Source organism: Erinaceus europaeus, chromosome 2 (genome assembly GCF_950295315.1).
Source record: "Erinaceus europaeus chromosome 2, mEriEur2.1, whole genome shotgun sequence".
Taxonomy (NCBI): Eukaryota; Metazoa; Chordata; class Mammalia; order Eulipotyphla; family Erinaceidae; genus Erinaceus; species Erinaceus europaeus.
Window position 1 is genome coordinate 76411473 of NC_080163.1, and position 18968 is coordinate 76430440.

Below are 18968 nucleotides of genomic sequence, written 5' to 3' on the forward strand. Positions count from 1 at the left end.
TTCAAGAAGCATAACATAAAGAAAAACAATAATAAGAGCACTTGTCTTTTTCAATTGAATCTGCTGCATATTTTACAGTCAAATACCCAAAAGATTTGTCCATGAAGCAAAAGACTATTAAGTATATTTAAGAGCTAACCACCATACCAGGTCACCCCATCATCTGAGGCCCCTAGTCAGTGAATTCTTGGATTCCCAGACAGATATGATGGCCTAGACCTCTAATAGATCCCTCTCTCCACCATCACTGGTCACTTCCATTAGGAACATCATCATCAGAAGCCCTCTTGAGGGCCTCTCCAGGATCTTGCCCTCACTATTAAGCAGCAATGGTAGGGACTGCCCCATTCTCCAAATGAAGGCTGGGTCATCCTACTCTGCCACTGGAGGAACACAGGTCCTGAAATGAGAGCACCTAGAATGTTCCCAGTTATGGCCATAAACTACAAGCACAGACTGACAAGGATGCAGAGATTACACAGGCTCCTGTATTAAATATGAAAATATATGAAACCTGGCTTGGGTTGATGGGTAAACAGTTAATTTTATTAAGATTTTCTTCAAGGCTGGAAGCTGCTCTCTGCCCTAATCCAACTTTCTAGCCCTATTCTCAATTTTGACACCATCCTCCCAGACAATATTTTTAGTCCACCTGCATGTTAGCTATCAAACTCAAGCAAAAACTATTAAAGTCATGGGTCCCTAGGAGCATACCTAAAATAGACTTCCTAGATTTTTTTTCCACACCAAGATCCATAGCCTCATCTGCTCTATTCCTACTTTTTGGTTCCTTTTTGGTAAACATTTTGTCCTGCCTTACATATCTTACCACCTTTCAGCCAAGTTACAGATGCTACTATGATTTCATCCTGACTTCCCTGGGCTGATGACCTCACCAATGTGTCCCAGAGCCTCATTTCTCCAGAGCCCTACCTCACTAGGGAAAGATAGAAATAGGCTAGAGGTATGGATTGACCTGATAACATCCATGTCTAGCAGAGAATCAATTACAGGAGCCAGACCTTCTACCTTCTGCAACCTCAAAAAGACTTTTAGTTCATACTACCAGAGGGGGAGAAATGTTAGGGAAAGACAATCAGAGGGCTCTGAGCTCTAACTCCATCAGGACCTGGAGAAAGAAGAGGAAAAAAGGACATTTGGAAGTAACAATGGGTGTAGGTGTGACTTAGAAAGCAGGACCACAGAAAAAATGGGCAAATATATGTACATATAGATAGTTACAGAAATAATAGTCAACCCATAGTCTGTGACCTTAAAAGAACTACAACAATTTCCAAAGGAGGGAATGGGGACACAGAACTCTGGTGGGAGGAATGGTGTGGAATTGTACCTGTTATTTCTATAAATCAGTATTAAGTCACTAATAAAATAAAAAATAATAAAGAGAGAAAGCACAGACACTAAAAAAAAAAAAAAAAAAAAAAAAACCTTGTCACCTAGTGTATTAACCTGTTTTTCATCACAAGATTAATGATGTTTATTCCTTTCCAAAACCTAGCACTACAATAAAATACATTTTCTTAGCTTCATTTGTATTCTTTGATTACTTTTCTTCTTCTGAGCTCTTAAAATAAGATTGTAGGGGCTTATTTGTTTTTAAGTATGGTGTTCACAACTGGGCCATTGTTGGTAATATGTCCTCAGTCCTCTTAGATATATTTCTTTAGTCTCTTATCTAACTAAAGAATCACTTTACGCCTGGAGGAAAAGAACACCTGGCCTGTGATCATTCAGTTCCTTAGGAAGGAAAGGGATGCACCCCCAGGAGAAGAAACAAAGCCAAGTAACTAGACTAAACTTTTCTGAAAAAATCTCCTATGTAAATACACTATGGGAATGAGACCTTATTCATAAAATAATCCTAGCAGAAAGTCTCTGGGTAAGGATTCCTAGAAAGTGTTAATAATATAAGGGGCCAGATGGAGCAGCCAGTTAAGTGCTTGTTACAATGCACAAGGACCTTCAAGAAGAAAGCTTCATATCTGTCTCTATCTCTCCCTTCCTCTTGATTTCTGTCTCTATTCAATAAATAAAGTAATATTTTTTAATTTTTATTTTAAAAAGTGTTAACATAAGCTATATAACATTTCAAATGGTGCTATTCATAATTTGGATACTACTACTGTAAGAGATGATACCACAAACTTACTGAAAGGTTTTTTTTTAAATAATTTTGTTACTACTGATTTAATAATGATTGACAAGATTGTGGTATAAGAGGGGTACAATTCCATACAATTCTCACCACCAGAGTTCCATATCCCATCCCTTGCATTGGAAGCTACCCTCTGGGAGTATGTACCAGAGATCTCTATAAGGTGCAGAAGGTGGGAGGTCTGACGTCTGTAATTGCTTCTCCGCTGGACATGGGCATTGACAGGTCGATTCATAACCCTGCCTGTTACTATCACTGAAAGACTTCTATCCTAGGTCAGAAGTGCATGTCCAGCAAAAGAAAGGATAAGAGGAGTTATCCTTAACATCTTGCATCTCTATTTTTATCCTTGAAATTAGTTAGCAATTAATTTCTGTAAAATGAGCAATGGAAAAAAAGAGGTCAAATCCCATGCAAAATCTTTGAATTTAAGCAAAATGACATCCTTATAGACAATGCATCCAAAAAGAAACTGCACACAAAAAGGCAATTATAATCTGCTACTCCAACACTAGCCAAAAGACATGAAAACGGTATAAAATATGAAAAAAGAGCAAATATCTAAAACTCAGGAAATAATTATTATTTCTAAATAATTACAATTACATCTTTAAAAAAAAAAAAGCAATCCAGGATTTGAGTGCTAGCTCATCAGGTAGAACACACACTTTACCATATTCAAGAAGCCCTGAGCCTCCACGCAAAAGGGAAGCTTCAAGAACAGTGAAGCAATTAAAACTTCTATGTGTACTTTTAAAAATATGTATCTTGGGGGCTAGGTGGTGGCACACTTGGTTGAGTGCACATGTTACAATGTGCAAGAACCTGGGTTTGAGCCCCTGGTCTCCACTTGCAGGGGGAAAGCTTCACATGTGGTGAAGCAGGACTGCAGATGTCTCTCTGTCTCTCTCCCTTTCTGGCTTCCTTCTTCCCTCTCTATTTCTGGTTGTCTCTATCCAATAAACAAATAGACTTAAAATATATTTTAATAAAATAAAAATGTGTCTTAAGCAAACAGCTTTTCAGAAGACAATAGGTAAATAATAATCTAGTCTGTAGTCAACAATTTGAAGTCTAGGAAAATATATATGAAAATACTTCTCTTCTGTTATATTAACATTCTTAAACCCTGAGGCTGCACTTTTGTTTGTCAGAGAATGATTAGCACAAAAAGATTCCCACTCCAACACAGAAGTGTTCTGATTCATTTTCTTGCCAACTGGTGGGCAACAGTTTATTGTATACAGTGTTTTCACAGGAACAATGTTTGTACAGTGGTGAAAGGAGGAAAAGACAAGAATGGTCATGCTGAAAAGTTAAGAGACAGGAATGAGTTGGGCAACCTCTAAGTGGATTAAATTTGTATTACTGTAGATAGCATGCAAAATTTATAAAAAGCACATAAATTTCATTTATATTTTGTTTTAGTGCTGGAATATTTCATAATGCATACCTTAATTCAAGTCATATATTAATTATCAAAAACCTTACTTCCATTCTCATCAATTTAAATATTATGAAATTTCAGAATATACTTTTATTTATATTTACTTATTTAATTTATTTTGGTGGAGCCAAGGCCTTACACATGTATGATTTTACTGTTCCAGGCTGCTTTTTCAGTCAACAAAATTGCCAGAGAGAACTAGAGAGAGGGAGAAATACCACACCTCTGGTGCCATGTGTTACCAGGTCTCATGAACTCTCTCTCTGACCCAGAATTTGATGCTTTCTTAAATAATGTCAGAGAGAGAGAGAAGACAGAGAACACTCATCTAAACAACTCTTTAAAAAAATCTCATTGGGGGGTCGGCGATAGCGCAGCAGGTTAAGCGCACGTGGCGCAAAGCACAAAGACCTCTGTAAGGATACCAGTTCAAGCCCCTGGCTCCCCACCTGCAGGGGAGTCGCTTCACAGGCAGTGAAGCAGGTCTGCAGGTGTCTTTCTTTCCCCCTCTCTGTCTTCCCCTCCTCTCTCCATTTCTCTCTGTCCTAACAATGAATGACATCATCAACAACAATAATAACCACGACAAGGCTATAACAAGGGCAACAAAAGGGGGGGGGGTAATTGCCTCCAGGAGCAGTGGATTCATGGTGCAGGTACTGAGCCCCAGCAATAACCCTGGAGGCAAAAAAAAAAATCTCATTAGAACAACACTGACATTGGGTCAAAGAGATAGCACAAAGGTAGTGCACTAGACCTTGCCAAGGTCCCATAGGTCTCGAATTCAATACCCTATAATACCATACAACAGAGCTGAGCAGTGCTCTGCTCTTTCTTTGTATGTCTCTCCCATGGAAATAAAATATTTTCTTAAAGCATGCACTGGTCTTTTAACAAAAGTATGTCACTACTAGGAACTGAGCTAAGATGATATCATTTTATATTAGTACTATTTATAAATAATACTATTATTTGACTGTTGTTCTTTAAACAATAGAAAACCAAGGTCAAGGATCTTATCTGTAGAAGAGAAAGCCTTATATAAACTCTAGTCAACAATAAAAGACTGGATCATTTTGATACAGCTATCTTTGGAAGGCATAAGAAATAGAATTTTGAGAACCTTCATCAACAATGGAAATTGAAGATTATGTTTCCAATTTTAGATTGGTGACTCCACTGTTAATATAATCTCTAAATCATATTTGAAACAAATATCATAGCCCAAAATGAGCTAGGAAGTATCCTTAATTCTGCTGCTGGAAAGAATTATGATTACTCTTATGGAAATTTTTTTTAATTTTAAGTATTTAAATATGAATTCATACTATTTCTAAAGTATTTAAAATGGTTTTGTTTCACGCCACAGAACTGTAAGCCCATTTTATTAAACTTATTGGATAAAGACAGAGAGAAGTTGAGAAGGAAGAAAAAGACAGAGACAGAAAACAATTGCAGCACTGCTTCAACATTTGGGAAGCTTCTCCCTTGAAGGTGGGGATGGGGCCTTGAAATTGGGTTATTACACACTGTAACATGTGTGCTCAACTAAGTGTACCACCAACTGGCTCCTGGAAGCTCATTTTAAGATATAAATTAACATGACCTCCAACATTTGCTTGAGCCACTTGAATTCATCTTTTAAATCCATGCTAAAAAATAAAATAAAATAAAAAACTCTTTACAGAGCTGGGTAGTGACACACCTGGTTAAGTGCACAAATTACCATACACAAGGATCTGGGTTCAAGCCCCCAGCACTCACCTAGAGAGAACTTCCCAAGTAGGGCTGCAGGTGTCTTTCTGTCTCCCTTCCTCTTTCTACCTCCCCCCTCAATTTCTCTCTACTCTATCAAATAAATAGTTTTAATTTTTTAAATCTCTTCAGACAGAAAGACCTTACAGGGGCCAGATGGTGGTACACCTGTTTGAGCACACATATTATAATGTGCAAGGAGCCAGGTCCAAGCTCCCAGTCCCCTACATGCAGGGGGAAAGCTTTTCAAGTAGTTAAGCAGTGTTACAGGTGTCTCTCTCCCTATTACCCCCTTCCCTCTCAATTTCTAGCTGTCTCTAGCCAATATGTAAATAAAGATAATTATTTTTTTCATTTTATTTATTTTCCCCTTTGTTGCCCTTGTTGTTTAACATTGTTGTGGTTATTGATGTCGTTGCTGTTGGACAGGACAGAGAGAAATGGAGAGAGGAGGGGAAGACAGAGAGTGAGAGAAAGACAGACACCTCAGACCTGCTTCACCACTTGTGAAGCAACTCCCAATGTGGGGAGTCGAGGGCTGGCTCAAACCCGGATCCTTACTCCGGTCCTTGCATTTTGCGCCACGCACTTAACCCGCTGTGCCACCACCCGACTCCCGATCATAAAAATATTTTTAAAAAGAAAGACCTTAAGACTTTAAAACAACAAAAACCTGCCTCAACAGAAATAACAATGTAATTTTCCTATCACTGTAGGTTCCATATGTTGTAGGTTTGTATTGTTGATTTTGTTTAGTTTTTCCCACTAGATTGTAAGCTCCATGAGGGTAAATACTGTCACTTCATTATGTGGAAAACTGAGAAATGTTACACATGTACAAATAATCGTATTTTATTTTACTGTTGAGTGTAAACCATTAATTCCCTAAAAAATAAATTAAAAAATATATATTGTCACTTCAAAAGTGCCAACATTTAGCAAAGGATCTACAATTAGTAATAAAATACTTGTGAAACAAATAAGTTACAATGTTTAAGCTCTCCCATGCAAGAGACTCTACCAGTTTCCTATCATTAGTTATTCTATGATAATTCAATGACCACTGTATTAACTAGTAATCAAATAAGAATTCACTAAATTTAACATTTTAATGTTATGCCTACAAACATGAAAGTATGCAAAACTGACTACCAGGTGCCATGATTTCATATCACACATAATTCTATTCATTTTTAATGAATTTATGGCCTCCAGGGTTATGGCTGAGGCTTGCTGAACTACAAACAACTCCTAGAGGTCCTTTTTTTTTTTTTTTTTTTTTTTTTTTGGATAGGACAGAGAGAAATTTGAGAGGGAAGAGGAAGATAGAGAGGGAGAGCCAAAGACAACTGCAGACCTGCTTCACTACTTGTGAAGCGAACCCCCTGCAGATAGGGAGCCAGGGACTGGAACCGAGATCCTTGCACTTCATACTATGTGCTTAACCTGGTGCACCACCACCCAACCCTCTCATGTATAATTTTATTGTGATAGTTTTGTTTTCCACAACTGAACTGGAAAAAACAAAAACAAACAAACATAAACGTTCTTTAAAAACACCAATGTGGGAGTCCAGTGGTAGCACAGCGGGTTAAGCACAAGTGGTGCAAAGCACAAGGACCAGCATAAGGATCCTGGTTTGAGCCCTGACTCCTCACCTGCAAGTGTCTTTCTTTCAACTTGTGAAGCAACTCCCCTGCAGATGTCTATCTTTCTCTCCCCCTGTCTTTCCCTCCTCTCTCCATTTCTCTCTGTTCTATCCAACTACAATGACATCAATAACTACAACAATAAAACAAGGGCAACAAAAGGGAAAATAAATATTAAAAAGAGCAATGTTAGATTCACATAACTACAATATAATTACAGGACTGTTACATAGTTGACATTCTAGTTTATCTGGGTGCACACGAAACTCTAAAACAAAATTAAAGCTAGTTACTGAAACAAACAAGTACAATTTTATGTGTGACTATCCCATATATATTATATATCCTATATAATTTATGTGTGACTATCTTATATGTGACTACCATATATATGTATCCTTTAATGTGGCAAGGTGAGGAATGAAAAGATCTGTGAAACAATGCAGTAAAATGGTCAAATAAACTATAGAAAATATCAAATATAGACCTTTAATTCAAAAAAATGAAAACAAAAAATACTGTTTCATCCAAAATAAGCAAGTCTTGAACAAATATTTATTGAGATGAAAGCACGTATAAGGATCTGTTCACCACATTCCTAATAGTAGTATTTACATGTCAAGAATGGTCATCTACTGATTCCCAATTTCTCATTTTGCTGGTCATGACCCATTAATGAATCCCATGAAGTATTTAATTAAATGTTAAATGTCATTAAAATAAAGTGAACTATATAAAATATCAGAGTACAACAAATGCAGTACGAGTAAGTACTGTTTCCTGAAACTTTTGATTCAGTTAAGTATGAGCTATGAAATGGGTTATATGTCAGTTATTTAAAAAAAAAAACACTGAATGTAGAAATATCACACTGCAATTACAAAAATAATAAGCAGTCTTAAGTCAGATCTAGATTATAATAGTTTGCTAAACATGATTTCATAAGCTCTAGGATCAAAGAGTTCAGATCCACGCTCTATACTGCCTGTGCACATTTGGACTGATTTAAATAGTAACTGCCTAACTTTTGCCATCTGTAAAATGAGCATAACAACATCTTCCAAGTTCTTGCCAAAACAAGTAATACAGCAAGCAAATCCCTATTTGAATCTTATAATGTACAGATACCATATGCATTTCTAATGTAAATAACATTACTATCTTTACTTTTTAATATAATGTAGCTATCTGGAATGAGAAATTACAGCCCTTTGTTTTAAACTGCTCTGTATCTTACAAAATATAAGGTGTTTTTTCAATGTTACATGTCGAATTTGTCCAATCAAAAAAAGAAAAACACAAACCGTGTTTAGAAAAAAGTCAACTGTTAACAAAACAAATAAGCAAACAAAAAGCAAAGGCAAAAGCAGATGGGCCAGACTTTAAGACCCGCAATTTCTTTTTTGAGGACTTAATACTTCAGATGCCTCTCACTAAATTCTCACACAAACTTAGGATGTAATTCTTTGTCCAAAAGAAAATTATGGCAATTAAAATAAGTCTAGTAGACAACTTGCAGGGTCTAACACTCCAAGTATTCCTCTCATCTACCGTCACGTAGTGCGGCCAGATTGTTTTCTCCATTCGTTCCATACAGGCATATTTTGAGCTAGCAACTGGACTGTAAACTCCTTGAGAAAGTAAAAGAATGTACGCCTCCGGTTGGCTACGACTAGGAGAGATCTTTTTTTTAAAAAAAAATATGTATTTGTTTATTTATTCCCTTTTGTTGCCCTTGTTTTATTGTTGTAGTTATTGATGTCGTTGTTGGATAGGACAGAGAGAAATGGAGAGAGGAGGGGAAGACACAGAGGGAAAGATAGACACCTGCAGACCTGCTTCACCACTTGTGAAGCGACTCCCCTGCAGGTGGGGAGTCGGGGACTCGAACCGGGATCCTTACTCTGGACCTTGCGCTTTGCGCCACCTGCGTTTAACCCGCTACCGCCCGACTCCCCAGCAGAGATCTTTTTAGAACACTTGTTGGGGGCCAGGCGGTGGCGCACCTGGTTAAGTGCTCACATTTAAGGCAGCGCGCGCAAGAACCCAGGTTCAAACCTCTGATTTCCACCTTCAGGGGGAAAACTTCACGAGTGATGAAGCAGGGCTGCAGGTGTCTCTTTGCCTCTTTCCTTCTCTATCTCCCTCTTCCTTTTCAATTGCTGTCTCTATCCAATAGTAAATAAATTGAAAAAAAATTTTAAGAATATCATTAAAACACTTGTTGAATTACATTAAACTTCTTTTAGCCCAGAGAGTGTACTTCAAAAAAGAACTAAACTAGTAAAGATAGGACTGTAACACTGGAGTAGTCTAATACTGTCCAATTTTAACTTTACTCCTACTCATAAGAACTGAACAAGTTAAGCTGGTATACTTGTATTCAGAGACTATCACGGGAGGGGGGTGGGGGTAAGTATTAAGTTTATCACGGTGCACCCATGAAAAAGAACGTGGCCAGGCGGTGGCGTATCTGGTTAAGTGCACAAGGACTCGGGTTCAAGCCCCCGCTCCCCACCTGCAGGAAGAGAGCTCCACAAATTGTGAAACACAGCTGCAGGTGTGTCTGTTTCTCTCTCCCTCTCTATCCCCCTTCCCTCTCAACTTCTCTCTGTCCTATCACATTAAATAGTTTTTAAAGAACACAGATTCGCGCATTATCCTGCCACGCCCCCCACCACTTTGGCTCAATCTAAAGAAAGGAGGCTCCCGTCCTTCCGGTGAGGTGTCGGAGAGCTATAACCACGCCCCCACGCTCAACCACCATAACTAGTTCTTTTTCCCCTACTCGGACCCCAACATCACAAACTTCATCAACAATTCAGAAAAGTCTCTGACCTGCAGCGAAGTGCAGGGGAGAAGACTTCCGGCCGGCCATGTCCTTCGCATTCACGTTTGCCGCGTCCACTAGCCTCTTGACCCGGGACACGTCCCCATTGCGACAAGCCTCCAGCAGTTCCCTCAAGGCCCCGCTCACTGCCGGGACCCCTGGCCCAGGTCCCGCGGCCCCAGGCCCCAGGGTCGCGGTGCTAACTCCGGCCGCCTCGGGACTCTCCGCCAAGCTCGATCCAGGGGACGATGGGGTGGAAGACGAGGATGAAGTCGAGGAGGAGGAGGACGACGGGGAATTGTTACAGCCACCGCCGCCGGCAGAGTTAGGAGTGACCCCCGCGGGAGATGAAGCAGAAGCCGCTGGGACCACGGGAGCGGCGGCGACCACCGTACAGGTTGTGCTGGTGGTGCTGCAACAGCTGGTACTGTCCGCTGAGTCCGGGGATTGGGGCCTGTCGAGCGGATCTCGACTGCCATCCCCCTCTGGCAGCGTTAGGCCGTGCCGAGGGGAGGAGAAGGGGGCCAGACCACCCGCCGTGGGGGAAGCGGGGGTGGTCCCCGGGGCCAAGCTGGGACTGAGTGGCGGGGGAGGTGGCGGCGGTGGCCCCGAAGCCCCCGGGGCGGACTGGAGCTGTTGCTGATGATGATGGTGATGATGCTGAGAGCGACGCGACGCCGCCATCTTCGGAGTCCCCCAGCTCTGTCACTGCGGCAACGGCCCCACCGCCCGCCCTCATTTCCGACCTCTGGGCCAATGAGCATCCAGCGCACAGGAAATGATGCTACGCGGAGTGGGCGTGTCCAAGGAGAAGAGGGAAGTATTGGGAGCTCAGAGAACTGGCAGGGAAGAGGGCGTGGCGTGGAGCCGGAGGGGTGGGCCTTGCGAGGCCCTGGCGGGCGAGCTGGGGAGATTTGAAAGCTGCAACCTGCATCTTCCTGGATGGGAAACTTTCTGCTCGCTTACCTTGCGCTGCGCAGTGGTTTTGCCAAGTTTATTTCAGACTTCCTCCTCCTGCTCCAGAGCCCGCAACTGAATAGTAACAGTAGGAAGAAAAAATAATCATTATTCTAGCAATTGCCCTCCTCTAAAAAATGGAATAACCCCTCCCTCACGAAGCAGAGATTACATGAACTAATACAGACAAAGCGCTCTGACTGTTATTAAACTGTAATATTTATTTAATGCAAGTCCCCCTCCCCTTGGTCTCTATGCATCTTCGCTACAAGTGTTCTTGCTTTATGTACTTAAATAAGGCTGCACTTTTAAGTTGTAGTCCAGATTGCTAAGATTGGAATTCAACTTCTTCCCTTTACTAGCCGTGTAAATTTGGGCATGCTGTTTAACCATTTCTATGTTTTTCCTGTGTAAAAATCAAATAAAAAGTTTAAGGGGCTGCTTTGTAGAGTGCACATGTTGCCATGCAGGAGGACCCTGGTTCATTCCCCTGGGCACCACCCACTGGGGGGGGGGGGGGATCTTCACTTAGTGGTGAAGCAGTGCTGCAGGTATCTGTGTCTCTGCCTCACTACCTGGCCCTTCCCCTCTCAGATTCTGCCCCCTTTCTCTCCATCTCTCCATCTCTCCATGTATATATATTATCACTCACTTTCTGAGGCCATTCTTTAGCAACTATTTTTTCATCTGCTTATAAGCTTTTGGGCGGGGGATTGAATGTTAAAAGTATCAGTGCATGAGATAATTTAGTTAAGGTCTCCATTTCCTGCCTGAAAAGGAAATGACAATTTCCTGTTCAGTAGTGAAGTAGACATTGTGGAATTTTAGGCAAACAGCATTATCTCAATACTGTAAAGAGAGGGAAATTATGTCTTAAGGAAAAATAAGCATTAAAAGAAGAAAAATAGGACTAAGAGGTAGCTCACCCAGCAAAGTGCACACTTTACTATGTTCAGAGACCTGGGTCTGTGTCCTGGCCATACATAGAAGAACCTGCACAGGGGAAGTTTCAGGAGCAATACAGCTATGGTGACTTTTCCTCACTTTTTCTTTTTCTAAGAGAGACAGAGAGATCACTGAGAGCTGTGAGACTGTGCATGCTAGGAGCCTCAGGAAATTTTGTATTATGAAATATAAAATATAAAACTGGATGTTGTTTCACATGCCCAGAGTTAAAGATGAATGTTGTCAGTATTTCCATCAAATTAAATAGATCACTTAAGACTACCATCTAAATACAAGATCAGAAACATGAAGTTTGTTGTCATCTAAACTGAGATTACTATTTTATGTTATTTTATTTTATTAATCTCTCTCTCAGAGACTAACCAGAATACCACTTCTCCATTTTATGCAGTTTCTGGGATTAGACCCAGAATCTAATGCAAGTAAGATGTACACTCTTGCTGAGCCACTTCCCCAGCACTTGGGGTTACAGATTCAAACTCTCACAATGACAACAACTTATAAATGTGTGTCATTGTTCACAGTAGACATTTGATAGGCATAAGACAGGATAGAAAGACTCCCTCCACCAGTGCAACTAAAATCATCCCATAACATACACTCTTCTGGATTTGAATCTTAAATTAATGCACAATACTGGTAGCGTTGAGGAGTAGGGATGAATCAACATGACACATTATAAGTCCACCATGTACCTTGTCTCTCGCTGACTGTGGCTTTCTCACTGAATAGAAAGCATACAGGATATTGTATCCAATCCCCTCATGGCCAGTACTCATAGGTCCATGAGAATAAGTAATGATAATCCTTGTAATTCTACACAAGATAAACAAGAAAAGTTCTATATAGAGATTATATATTTTAGATAGAGTTTTACAAGTTTACCTAAAATGCCTTTACTGGTAAGCCATGTCGTAAAGTGCATTCAATCAATAAAAATTGCTTTTAATCCTTCTAGTGGACATTGGCAAAAAAATACATAACATTAAATATTTATAAAGTTTGGGTTCATATGAACTAATGAGCTCTCAAAAGGGAAGGGCAGTTATTTGTAACCTAATCTTTCAACTGCATGAGAGATGTACATTTGTGGGTCGCACCCAACTCTGTGGTGCCAGCGCAAATAAAGATTTGTGTTTCCTCTTCGCTCCAGATCTCCTCTCTCTCTTCTCCACATCGCAGCCGGACAGTTGCTCTTCTCCGCGGCGCAGCCCGACATACATTGCTGTTATAAAAGGAGCAAGTTGGGAGTTAGTAGTAGTTAGTGTTTGAATCACATCTCTAACAACAACCAAATGACTAATTTTTGGAAGATATGCTTCAGGTGTGTCACTCTAAAATGCTTATTGTTACAATGTGAAAAATAAAGCGCATAGTTATTTTGTAAGCCCTCGAGTGATAGGACCATTCTCCTAAGTGGCATATTAGCAGGAATTCAGAGCCACTGTGGATAGCTATCTACTTATAACTTTCTTTATGCAAAATCATTGAGAATAGATTTCCACGATTTTCCATGTGACAGGAATATTTTTTCCTTGTATTTATTTACTTATTTCCACTTTTGTTGCCCTTGTTTTATTGTTGTAGTTATTATTGTTGTTGTTATTGATGTCATTGTTGTTGGGAAGGACAAAGAGAAATGGAGAGAGGAGGGGAGGACAAAGGGGGAGAGAAAGATAGACACCTGCAGACCTGCTTCACCGCCTGTGAAGAGACTCCCCTACAGGTGAGGAGCCAGGGTCTCCAACCGGGATCCTTGCAGAGGTCTTTGCGCTTTGCGCCACATGCGCTTAACCCGCTGCACTATGGCCCAACTCCCATGTGACAGGAATCTTAAGCAAAGAATGATCAGGCTTGTTAACTTACCTAAAGCTTTAGGGTTCTATACAGGTGCCAACTAACTGCAAGAATTATTACTGAGGATTATAATTGTATAATATCTAATTCTCAAAAATGTTGTCATTTGATTCATTCTGTGAATCAAATGTGGACATATCACACTCTCTTAAACCATTTCATTGACATCAAAGAGCTACTAAGTCAAGGGTATTGTGATGGTTGTTTTGTTTAATATTTGTTTATTGCATAGAGGCAGAGAATTTGAGAGGAAGGAGAGAGGGAAAGAGACAGAGAGACAACTGCAGCCCTGCCTCACCACCTATGAAGCTTTCCCCCTGCAGGTGGGGAACAGAGGCTTGAACCTGGGTCTTTGTGTAATGTGAGAATATAAGCCACCACTGCCTACCTCCCCCCCCCATAATGTTTGTTTTTTTAACCCATGGGCATTATATGGACACTCACAATAAATTATAGAAGTCATAAGCTTCCATGGTCTCCATATTACAATTAGACATGATGTAATTTTAATATCTATATATTTGCCATTTATCTACCCCTATCAATGAGTAAGAATGCATAATTTACTGTGTTTGGAGTGATCTGTTGAACAACACTGTTGTGGCAATGATTAACTGATAACAGGGAAGTATTAAACTATCATATGTGACTAATAGGACAAGTGATGTCAAGGACTGAAAACTGATCATTAGATTTAACTATATGGACATTATTGATAACTCTGATAAGCAGTTTTATTGGAATGGTAGGGTAATGAATGGAGGGAGTTCCACAGAGTGTGGGAAAGAGGGATTGAAGAAAATATACAGAGAGCTGTAAAAGCAACTTTTGATACAAAGGGAAGGAGAGGAATAAATTCGTAACTAGAGGGAGGAGTTAGATCATGAGGGCTGTAATTTTTCTGGATGTATCTTTTTTTGTTTGTTTGTTTCCTATGTTGCTATGACTCATGCATGGTTTTACAGCTCCTGAAAGGCTTTTTTTTTTTTAATTCCAATTTAATATAGAAAGGGACAGAGAAGAAGAGAAACACCACCACTCAGTTATCCCACTCATGGAGCCTCTGCTTGGTGTCATGGATAGTGCTCCTGTGTAGTGTCAGGGGCTCAAACCTGAGTGCTTGCACATAATAAAGTGTGTGCTTCACTGAGTGGACTATCTCCAGCCTCTGCTTTGTCATGTCTTTATTGTTAAACAAATACAACTTAAATTATTTTAATGGAATAATATGGGTAGGGATAGATAGCATAATGGTTCTACAAAGAGACTCTCATGCTTGAAGTGCCACAGTCCCAGGTTCCCAGGTTCAATTCCCTGCACCACCACAAGCCAGAGCTGACCAGTGCTGTGGTTTCACCTGAAAGCAAAAGTGTACAGTAGTCTGCAATGAGTCAATAAATGAAGCAAGCAAGTAGAAAGACCTAAAAAGACACCATAAAGTTCCTAATGAAATAGTTTCTACTTAAGCCTAGATACCCTCCTCACCTATTTCCTAGAATACTTCCCTCAGTCACTCCAAAGCTAACCTTATTAAAGTAAGGACTACAATAATTGAATAAGGGCAAGAGACTGGCATACTTTAATGATTACATTTTAGTCACTATCAGGCCACCCCATCATCTGGAGCCCTACTCAGGGAATTCTGAGATTCCCATACAGATATGATGGGCCTAGACTTCAAATAGATCTTTCTCTCCATTGCCACTGGTCATCTCCATCAGAAACAACACAATAGACCCCTACATAGATCCCTATAGGACCTTGCCCTCAATGTGGATCAACAATGGTAGAGAATGTTCCATTCTCTGACAGGAGGCTGGATAACATACTCTATCTACCACGAAATTGGGGCAGCTTAGAACATTCCTACTCGTGACCACAAAATGTGAGCTCAGACCTACAGGGATGCAGAGGTTACATAGGCTTATCCACCTTTCCCTTTTGGGGAGCTACTGTCTTCCCTGATCCAGAGTTCTAGCCCCTTTTCCAGCCATGACATCATCTCCCCAGACAATAACTTTGGTCCACCTGCATATCAGAGGTCAGGCTCAGGGAAAAACTAGTATAGTCATGGGCCCTTTGGAATATAACTATAATAGGCCTACTAACTACCTACAAAACAGAGACCCCCCCCAACTTTTCATCTGCAATATTCCAGCCTTTAAGCTCATGATTAGTCAACAATTTGTTTGGCTTTATATGTTAACTCTTCTTTCAGCCACCAGGTTCCAGATGCTACCATGATGCCAACCAGACCTCTCTGGGAAGCCAACCCCACCAGTTTGTCCTGGAGCACCACTTCTGCAAAGCCTTGCCCCACTAGGGAAAGAGAGAGACAGGCTGGGAGTATGGATGGACCTGCCAATGCCCATGTTCAGTGGGGAAGCAATTACAGAAGCCAGACCTTCCACCTTCGCACCCCACAATGACCCTGGGTCCATACTCCCAGAGAGATAAAGAATAGGAAAATTTTCAGGGGAGGGGATGGGATATGGAGTTCTGGTGGTGGGAATTGTGTGGAGTTGTACCCCTCTTATCCTATGGTTTTGTCAGTGATTCCTTTTTTTTAAATAAAAATTAAAAATATTATTGTAAACATGTTCATATATTCCACTGTATTGTGACTTTTATTATCCAGTTTCAAATGCTTATTCTCATACTTGCAACATCTTTTGTATAATAGCTGTGATGAGATAAACTTCATTGTTTAAAGAGGATATTTCAATAGTTTTTATTTAAGGGCTGTGTACCCATTAGCACAATTTTAGTGTATCACTGGTACCTTAAACAGAAATCAGATCAGATTGATGAGTCTACAGTTAATAGTACTTATATATATACTTATATATATATACTTATATATATACTTAATATACTATTTGGGAGCTATTCTCTTCCTTGATCCAGCTTTCTAGTCCTATTTCTAACTCTGACACCATCTCTCCAGACAATACATTTAGTCCACCTGCATATTGGCTATAGGACTCAGGCAAGTATTAGTAAATTTGGCCTCCTTGGAATATACCTAAAATAAACTTCCTAACTTCTTCCAAAATGGAGACCCCAAATCTCATCTGCTATATTCTTTTTTTTTATTTAAGAAAGGAGACATTAACAAAACCTTAGGATAAGAGGGGTACAGTTCCACACAATTCCCACCACCCGATCTCCATATCCCATCCCATCCCCTGATAGCTTTCCCATTCTCTATCCCTCTGGGAGCATGGACCCAGGGTCGTTGTGGGTTGCAGAAGGTGGAAGGTCTGGCTTCCGTAATTGCTTCCCCGCTGAACATGGGCTTTGACTGGTCGATCCATACTCCCAGTCTCCCTCTCTCTTTCCGTAGTAGGGTGGGTCTCTGGGGAAGTGGAGCTTCTGCTATATTCCTATCTTTAGGTTCCTGATCATTAAAAAAAATGTTCTGCTTTACATCTTAATGCTTAAAAGACTTCCATCTTCTGTACTCCATAATGATCCTGGGTTCATACTGCCAAAGGGTTAAAGAATAGGGAAGCTTCCAATAGAGGGAATGGGATACAGAATTTCTGATGGTAGGAATTTTGTGGAATTGTACCTCTCTTACCCTACAATCTTGTCAACCATTATTAAATAAAAAAATAAGTTCCATAAGGGATCTCATGCATTCCAGCTATACTCTTCCTTATCTCCACTTTGTTGGTGGCAGCCTAATCTCCCTTTGACAGTCAGGACCAATCATGCCAGCTAGTATAGTAACTGACCTCTTCATTTATTAATTTAAAGTCATGGGGGACCCAGAGTGGTCAGACTGCACTCTTGACTTCCAGTTCAATTCAATGTTTCCTGGTGGAAACATTACTTTCTTTGAAAAAGCAACATATTCTGGACACTGAATAAAAGCATATACACCAATGGAGAAAACATTGCCCCAGCCCTGGAAAGTTTTTTTTAATTTATAAATAAAATTTAAAAATATTAACAAGACCACAGGATAAGAGGGATACAATCCCACACAATTCCCACCACCAGAATTCTGTATCCCATTTCCTCCCTTGAAAGCGTTCCTGTTCTATATCTCTCTGGGAGTATGGACCCAGAATCATTATGGGGTACAGAAGATGGAAAGTCTGGCTTCTGTAATTTCTTCTCCACTGGACATGGATGTTGGCAGGTCAATTTATACTCCCAGCCTGCTTCTGTCTTTCCCTAGTGGGGCAGGACTCTGGAGAGGTAGGGTTTCAGGATACATTGGTGAGGTCATCGGCCCATTGAAGTCAGATTGGCATCATGGTAGCATTTACAACTTGATTTCTGAAAAAAGCATTAAGATATAAAGAAGAGAAAATTATTTAATAATCAGAAACCTAAAGGCAGGAATATAACAGGTGAGATTAGAAGTCTCCATTTTGGGAAAAGCTAGTAGGTCTATTTTAGGTATATTCCAAGGGGCTCATGATTTACATAATTTTTGCCTAAGCCCAACAGCTAACATGCAGGTATACCAAAGGTCTTGTCTGGGGAGATGGTGCCAGAGTTCGATATAAGACTAGAAAGTTGGATCAGGGCAGAGAGTAACTCCCAAATACAGAAAAATTATGTGATACTGTTAACTGTAAACCCCATCGATTTGATCTGGGGCCTATATTCAGTGGAGGAGCATTTGTAACCTCTGTATCCCTGCAGGTCTGAGCTCACATTCTGTGGTCATATCTAGGAACATGATAGGCTGCACCTATTTCCAGACCCATCTTCCTCAAGTTGTAGAATATTTTGGTCCAACATCCCTTCAGAAAACGGAAATGTATTTCTACCTAGCTGAAGCTATATCTGAGTCAATTCAAATGGTCACTCTTTCTGTATGATGGGTAATATGGCAAGACCAGTGAATTCCATAAATATGGGCCTATGACATATTTCATTGCTATAAAATGAGTTCATTACCCAGAAACTATGCTTACTACAATCCTCTCACTCCCTCTCCCCACCTTTAAATCACTTTTTTTGGGGGGGATAAGAGTTCTTTTTATTAGTGATTTAATAGTGACTAACAAGATTGTAGAATAAGAGGGGTACAACTCCATACAAATTCTACCACCAGAGTTCCATATCTCATCCCCTCCACTGGAAGTTCCCCTATTCTTTATCCTTCTGGGAGTATGGACGAACCAAAGATATTTGTGGAGTACAGAAGGGGGGAGGTTTGGCTTCTGTAATTGCTTCTCTGTTGGAATATTGTGCAAATGTGGTTGAGTTAGGCAGGACCCACAAACTACCATATTTCCATGCGAGTATTACTATTTACATATCAATCTTCTGCCTTGTTTTAAAGTGACTTCTCCGCCACCATATTAC

The 18968-nt window shown here is 40.3% G+C and overlaps 1 protein-coding gene across 1 annotated transcript in view; it reads right to left on the reverse strand.

Moving 5' to 3' along the window:
- Positions 1–10597, reverse strand: part of TNKS (tankyrase) — a 175289-nt gene extending 164692 nt beyond the window's left edge. The window contains exon 1 of the mRNA XM_007519959.3: positions 9866–10597. Coding sequence (XP_007520021.2) covers positions 9866–10541 — 676 coding nt within the window. The 5' untranslated portion in view covers positions 10542–10597. The remainder of the gene's footprint in view (positions 1–9865) is intronic.
- Positions 10598–18968: the final 8371 nt, after the last annotated feature.